The 7,840-nt window shown below is 37.0% G+C and overlaps 1 protein-coding gene across 1 annotated transcript; it reads left to right on the forward strand.

The window, feature by feature from the left end:
* Positions 1-680: 680 nt before the first annotated feature.
* On the forward strand, positions 681-7,184 carry CCDC195 (coiled-coil domain containing 195; the record flags this gene model as incomplete). Its single annotated transcript, XM_081328539.1, has 3 exons — positions 681-945; positions 4,864-5,098; positions 7,064-7,184. 3 exons carry the CDS (start codon positions 681-683, stop codon positions 7,182-7,184), a joined length of 621 nt encoding a protein of 206 aa, XP_081184665.1.
* Positions 7,185-7,840: the final 656 nt, after the last annotated feature.

Raw genomic sequence — 7,840 nt, forward strand, 5'->3', positions numbered from 1 at the left:
TTTATCAAGCAAATGTCACAAATCATACTAACTGGCACAGGCTAGAAAGATATTTCTGCGAAATACATGAGTGGTTATTGTCATGCCTTAATGGGAACTGCTGTTCCTGCATAGGGGAATACTTCTGTTTCTATGGAATAAAACCTTAAAAACAAAACAAAGAGCTGAGCAGTGAAGCAAATGTTCAGTGTGGATATAAAGAGGGACATGTGGAATAAATTTGCATTCATCTCAGAATCATGCTGAACTTAAAACATTCAGTACTTCTCAAATCAGGTTTGTGTTAGGGTAGAAATGCTCAGCATACCCCATGAATCTGAGGCTCAAAGCAAATGCAGAGGGGATGCTTCTATTAGTAGTTCTCATAGTGGCTGCACTACACAAATCAGCTTTGTGCTACAGGAAGGGCCTCTGCCTTTGCACCAAAGTGGCCACTCTCAAAGTAAAGCTCAGCTGGAAAAATGAAACCCTGAATGAATAAATCATGGAGAAGCTCTTCAAGCCTTGACAGTCTATCCAAGTTCTTCTAGTGGTGAAAGATGGCACAATGCTGAAAGCAGGATGGGAGTGTTTTCATGGGGATGCATTTATGTGCCACCTGAGCCCTTCACTATGGATTCCTGGTCTCTTCTTAAAGAAAGCTGTGTGGGAGCTGGGAACCTAGCATGTGGGAGGAAGAAATGGAGGGACACAGAAGGCTCATGCAAGTCATCCATGAAATGCAGTCCGAGATCATCAAGCTAGTACAAGAAAACCAAACCCTTCGAGGGGAATTACAGTTTGGTGGGCAGAAGGAAACAAAGCAAGAAGAGGGTACCAGAGAGAACACTCAGAAGGAAGAATCCTGGAGCCTCTCAAACTCAGATGAAGAGGCCACTGGCTCTCTAGTGCCTCTACGCAGGAGTGTTTCAGCTGGCTCTGCTTTGACACTACAAGAACAAAAAGGTACTATGCAACTAAAACTACACAATGAACAATATGTGACTCTTGGGCTCATCTTTTTCTTTTGTTAAAGTCAGAGAAACAAGACCTAGTGGTTTACTCTTTTGGTAGTGGCATAAATTAATTTTTTCACTACACTAATAATATTGACATTTTCTTCTGCAAGGTTTCTCAAAGAGCTAAATTGTACAGTTTCAAACCTGAAATTTAATCTCCCTTAAAAGTTATATGAGCATAAATAAGCCAAGGGAGTAGGAAATTTATATGTACTTTTAAAAACTTGTTAATATAAATGAAGAATTCTGAACTTGGTCACAGTCAAAGTAATATGAATATTGTAAAAAGTAACAAAGCTGTGCATCATGTTAGTTTGGATCTGTTACACTGGTCTACAAGAAGAAAGCCTCGGAAATGAAAATAACTCAGTTTTACCAGAATTGGGTCACAAATAAAGGAAAATAAAGCCCTGAGTATTAATTGGCTCCAGTTTCCAAGATACAACTTCAGGTGAAAATTGAACCAACATAATTCAAAATTATAAGGGGGATGTGCGATTATGCTCCATAACTTTTCTGCAAAATGTGATATAGCAATGAGAATGGTGCCACACCAATCATTATAAATTTATCTTTTTATTGATACCAGTAGCATAACTTTCCATTCATTTATTGATTTTGCATGAAAAACTGACAAGTTCCAACATCAGATTAAATGACGTTCTATCTTTATTCGGTATCTAAACTGTGCTCTTGGGTTTTTCTCTTGTGAAATGCAGTAGAATCATCCCTAGGAAGATTCCAGCAGTAATCGGCAAGCATGGACAAACTCCATTTCCCTTGGTATCTTTTCTCCATGTCTGTAATATCCTGGTGGAATCTCTCCCCATGCTCATCACTCACTGTCCAAAGTTCAAAGGGAAATAGTCTAAATACAAGCATAAGAAGTGAATTCTCAGTGACATGTTTGCACTAAGTGCTTTATAGGACCTAAGTAAATTTTTACGTGTTTTTCATAGTCATCTGCCTTGCTGTTCCTGATAAACTTCATTGCCATGGACTTGAAGGCTTCCAATGCCTTCTTTTCCTTGCCGCGCAATAGACGATCAAACTTGTCATTTCAGAGAAGTTCTTGAATCCGTGGACTTACAAAGATGCCTGCGTTGATTTTGGCTTCACTAAGTCTTGGAAAATTTTCATAGAGATATTGGAAACCTGGTTTTGTTTTGCCCATAGCCTTTACAAAGTTCTGAGATCCTGACATCACTCTACAAGAGGTACCAGTAGCTCTGCCTTACTCTTAGGCAATTCCAAATCCCTGACCAGGTCATTTAGTTCACTCTGTGAAATTAGATGTGGTTCAGGAGGAGCAAACGGTGGGCTAAAGTTTGGGTCCAATGACATTGATGGCCCTGGATCAGCTGCATCCCGCTCATCATCTTTCTCATCATCTGAGTCTAAAGAGTAGGATTCTGGTGGCAAGTCCTCACCATGGGGTGCATGATGCAGTGCAGATGGAATGTTTGGATATTCCATGGTCCACTTTTTTTCTTGAGATCCCTTTTGCAATTGGAGGAACCATGCAAAAATAGTAGTTGCTACTATGATTGGTGGGTTCCCTCCATACCACTGGGACTGCAAAAGGCATGGATAAGTTGCATATGTAATGCAACAATAATGAGGAGCCCAACTCTTGTCCTGATCCCCTATTTTGCCTCCAAAATATAAGTGGAATGCCTTTTTTACCACTGCCATCATAATGCACTTTTGAGATGCAAATGTAACCTCATCACAAATGTAGCAGGAGTTATCTGCATTGTTTATACAGTTTCGAGGAATCTTGGCTTCTGAGGGAAAATATCATGCAAATGTTCCTTGGAAATGTTAGGCAATGACACTTTCACAAGTCATCAGATGTAACTGTATGATGCGTAGATCTCACCAAGACAAATGTGCCTTGCAATTAAAGAACAATAAATTACAGTTAGGTAATAATTGGGACACGGTGGCTCAGTGGGTTAGGACGCTGAGCTTGTCGATTGGAAGGTCGGCAGTTTGGCGGGTCGAATCCCGAGTGCCGTGTAACAGAGTGAGCGCCTGTTACTCATCCCAGCTTCTGCCAACCTAGCAGTTCGAAAGCACGTAAAAATGCAAGTAGAAAAATAGGGACCACTACGGTGGGAAGGTAACAGCGTTCTGTGCGCCTTTGGCATCTAGTCATGCCAGCCACATGACCACGGAGACATCCTCGGACAAGCGCTGGCTCTTCGGCTTTGAAACGGAGATGAGCACCAGCCCCTAGAGTCAGAAATTACTAGCATGCATGTGCGGGGGAACCTTTACCTTTACTAATAATTTTTATTTTCAAAGTGAAGATAAATTTCTGCACTTCCATGTGGTACTATTTTCATTGTTCTACTGTACTTTGTTGAGAAGTTACAAGGCATCATGATAGTTGGACACCTCCCTCCCTTGTAGGCAAATATACTTGCCTGTGTATAAATCTTTATTGTGAAATACCTTGAAAACTTTAGTCAACCAGCATCTTTATCACCTGTTTTCTAATCCAGCTAATCAAAATACATAAGAATTAACACATTTTATCTCAGGGGTCAATTTCCCAAAATTCATAGAACAGTTATGGTATTTTCAGATAACTGCAACATTGTATTATCTGTTGAATGTTTAAAAAGCCTGACTCCATGAAATAGCAAAAATCTAGTACCAACTTTCAAGGTGGAGCAAAGCACTGTAAATAATAGTAGTAGTAGTAGTACAAATAAGACTTATTCCATGGGATTTCTCCTAGATATATAATAATAATAGATTTAGGCAATAAGGTTTACATGCCCAGATAAGAGAAGAAGACTGCAAATTCCAATAGAGTCTTCTCCAACTTGATGTATTCAGATGTGTTGTATTACACGATCTAAAATTCAAACCCAACATACCCAAAGTCCATTATGCCTGGTAGCTGTGGAAATTGTAACCCAAAATATCTTAAAGGCATGAGAGTGGCAAGGAAGTAATCATAAAAGTATTTTCTTGGAAGTATCACTAAAATTAAGAGGGCTATTTTTAAAAAAGTTCTCAATTGCAGTAAACATTGCTCTTTCCAAGTATATTAAACAATTATGATCAGAGGTAATCAAAACTTTTAGTGAAATGTGAATCCTATCAATCTAAACAGAACCACCTTTACCTGTATGAAGAAAAATCTTTGCTTGATTTCCTTTTTTAGGTAAGAAATGACTATCACAAAACTATCCTAACAGGTTCTGATAATAAATGCTTTGGTAGGCAGTGCAAATGATTATTTACCATTTAGCTTACTGTAGTGACCATAGTGTCAAGTTCCAAGACTATGCACTACCCAGTTCTTCTTAGAGAAAAGGAAAATTAAGGAAAAATGAAAATGGATAGACTGGAATAAATATACCTATATTATGCTTCAGTTGCCTCTTAACATTGTTTAAGTGAGATAAACCCCTATACTCAGATGAACTCCAGATATGGATTATAATTTCCATGGTCTCTGACTATTGGTTGTACTGAATTGTAGTGCAAGAATCGGAATCAACAACAGTAATAGAGTTCTATATTGATTCTTCACATCTAATTTATTGCTTTTTCCACATTAAATGGATTGTTTTGATTTCTCTCTTCTAGTTTGTCACATTTGTCATGATCATACTGTATGGTTTCTGGGTATGGGGTTAGATATCCATCAACTTTTGGACTGCATAATATTTATTGCTCACACATATTGGCTATTCAACAGATATGCAACTATATATTTATTTATTCAATTTCTATAGCCACCCAATTCAACCAAGTGACTCTGAGTGGCTTACAATTATAAATACAACAATATTTGTCTTCTACATAACTGGAATAACATTTATGCTGCATGTTCTTGGTGCAGATAACATTATGACTGTCAGGCGTTATTCCATCTCGTCTGTGCCTTCACTTCTCAGCAATAAACACCACAAAGGTGACAAGAGGAATCCTTTCAAGCCATCTCTTGAATTTGAAGAGATAAACAAATCACCAGTCTTTACTACAGATGGACCATTATCCAACAAAGAAGATAACAGTTTTGCAAAAATCTCATCAATTAAAAACAGATCTTTCCATGACCAAGTTTTTAAGTGCAGGTAAGTTAGATTACATGACAAAATGTTGAATAAGTCTCAGTTTAAAAAAACAACACCTAATGATGATTTGAAAACATCTGGTAAGAAGCAAGATGAATAGACTTCAGTTTATTAGATTTACTTTTAAAAACATTTGGAATGGAAAGTTACTTTTGGATCAGCACATTGCTGAAAATTTCTGCCAACCCTACTTACAGTCTCTCAACACCCTGCGGCTGTGCTGCCAAATTTAGTAGCAAAATGGGCTAATTATTGACAGACCAATTTCTGACTTATAGGGGCATGGAGATTGGTAGGAGTGGGAGCAGATGGCCTCTTAAGAATTTTCTTTTATATCCACCTTCTAAAAATCTGTTTTTAAAAGCCCCCAAACAGATATTTAGCATTTTTTGGTTGTAGAAAGGGTGAGAAACAGACTGGTTTATTCTGATTCTAAATAGTTATTAGTTCCCCAAACCAGTACCTGCTACAAAAAATCTTAAGCTTTAAACATTCTGACTCTAGACATTTGTTTTGATCACTGAAAATTAATGTGCTTACAGTCCTTTCACCCCCAAAGTCACTCTTTCTTACCTTAGTTTCTTCATGTCAACAATGTTCTTCAGGGCAGAAGAGAGATATTTATTTGCTGCTGCTGTTAAACAGTTGAGAATTAGAAAAGCTTACCAATCTATTGCAGATCTCCCAGAAATCTTTCAGTAAATTCACATCTGTATTTTGGCTACTTCTGCTCTGGTGAAATGCACTATAGACCTATTTATTATTGTGGAATAGGGGTAAACATAACAGGATTTCATTTCTAGTGTACAGTTCTGATTTTCAGGTAGAACCAATAATTAGTTAGAAAGCAGTATTGCAGACTAACTCTGCCCACAGTCTGGAGTTCAATGCTAACAGACTCATGGTTGATTCAGCTTTTCATCCATCCAAGGTCAGTAAAATGAGGACCCAGATTGTTGGGAGCAACATGCTGACATTGTAAACTGCTCAGAGAATGCTATAACACACTATGGAGCAGTATATAAGTTATATTGCTATTGTTAACTTATTTATTAAACTTTTATGCCACCCATCTCACTATCAAAGCAACTGGATGATATACAACACAATATTATATATAATTGTTCTTGATTCATATACACAAATGTACTGCAGGTATCTAGATGTTGTTTGCTTGCAGGTCACTTTCAAAGTATCAATAAGCATTTTTTTCCTAGACTGGCTTACCAGGCCTAAAACAATCCTGAGCATATTTCATAGAATTCCCTATCTTTCATGACCAGGGAAGAAATCCAGTTTCTTGAAGCTATACACAAATGGGATCTTTATTGCTGATTATTAAACTGATATGTAAAGGATAATAAGATTTTGATGATTGTTGAATTGAACATGACCAGTGTGGTTTTGGGTTTTTTTCTTAACTTTCCCAACATAGCATTTTCTAATGGATTTCCCATCCAAGTACTACCCAGTTTTAACTGTTACCAGGCTTGACTTTACTTTTTAATATCCACCAAAGTTAGCTAATAGTATATAGTATTATGAGCTTATACTTTGGAAGACATATTTCCAAATAAGAATTCTTTATAAGGCTGAGATGCAGAATATAATGGATCCATTGTGGAATATAATTATCATTCTGTGCAATGTATTGAGTACTTTTCTTACTGAAACAAAAATGTGACCTGAAGCTGGAGGCACAGCATACCCTCCCCCCACCCCATGAAAGTAAAAAAAAAACACAGTTGGCATATTTCACTCAATGCTTTGATGCAGAACATCTCATTTTCCACGTTTTCTTTTTCCAAGCACTAGACCATCAAAACCTTTCTACTGGACAGGTCAGTTCTGGGGTGGGGTCCATTTGCATAAATAAATCTAGTTATGTTCCATTGATAAGTTTTTGCTCAAGAAATTAAAACAAGGCTTTTTATTTAAAATCCTTTGCATGCATTTCTTTTCTAGGGGGAAAGTAAAGGCTGTCAGTTTCTTGTTGTCGCCTTACTCAGGAAATCAAGATTCTTTCAAATGCTTACAAAGTGAGAACACAAAACAATTAAGCACCATAATTGAAAAGGACATGTGAACTGGTGACTTTTTAGAAAACCTGGGCAGATTTGGGGAATAAACTATCTTGATGTAGCCCAGGGGTTGGGTTATTTCATGCAAAGTACTTTGGAAAATACCTTCAGAGATTCACCCAAGCAAATAATGTTTCAGATCACTGGATGACTTTTCTAGGAGAAGACAAGAAAACATCTGGCAGACACCATCAAGACAGCTTTTGCATCCATGCTAAAAAAAATCCAGTGACTTAAAGGACTGGATTAAGCAGCCTTTAATTAGTAGAACAGTTTCCACATTAGCTTTTTCAAAAGAGTGCTTAGCTCCTTCATCTAGTGCTCAAGTCATAAATATTGACATTTTAAAATAAAATGAGAAGTTGTTTATTAAGCTATATATTTTTAATTAAAAATAGATGCAACCAGAAAGAAAAATGCACAAAAACTACTGTGGTCAGAACCATTGGTCTCACAAATATATTCATGTTATTCTATTCAAAACAGTTACACAGGGAAAAAATGTGCATTTTTAAATAACCCCCCAAATGGGGATCTTTGCAGAGAAAATACATGTTTTTCCAGCATTGTTAGATTTATTTTTTGCAATGATAAAAATATGCCATATACCTTTCTTTTGGTTTATAATTCAAGAGATGCAAATGGCATAAATATGTGAATC

This window comes from Vipera berus (assembly GCF_964194415.1).
Source record: "Vipera berus genome assembly, chromosome: 5".
Taxonomy (NCBI): domain Eukaryota; kingdom Metazoa; phylum Chordata; class Lepidosauria; order Squamata; family Viperidae; genus Vipera; species Vipera berus.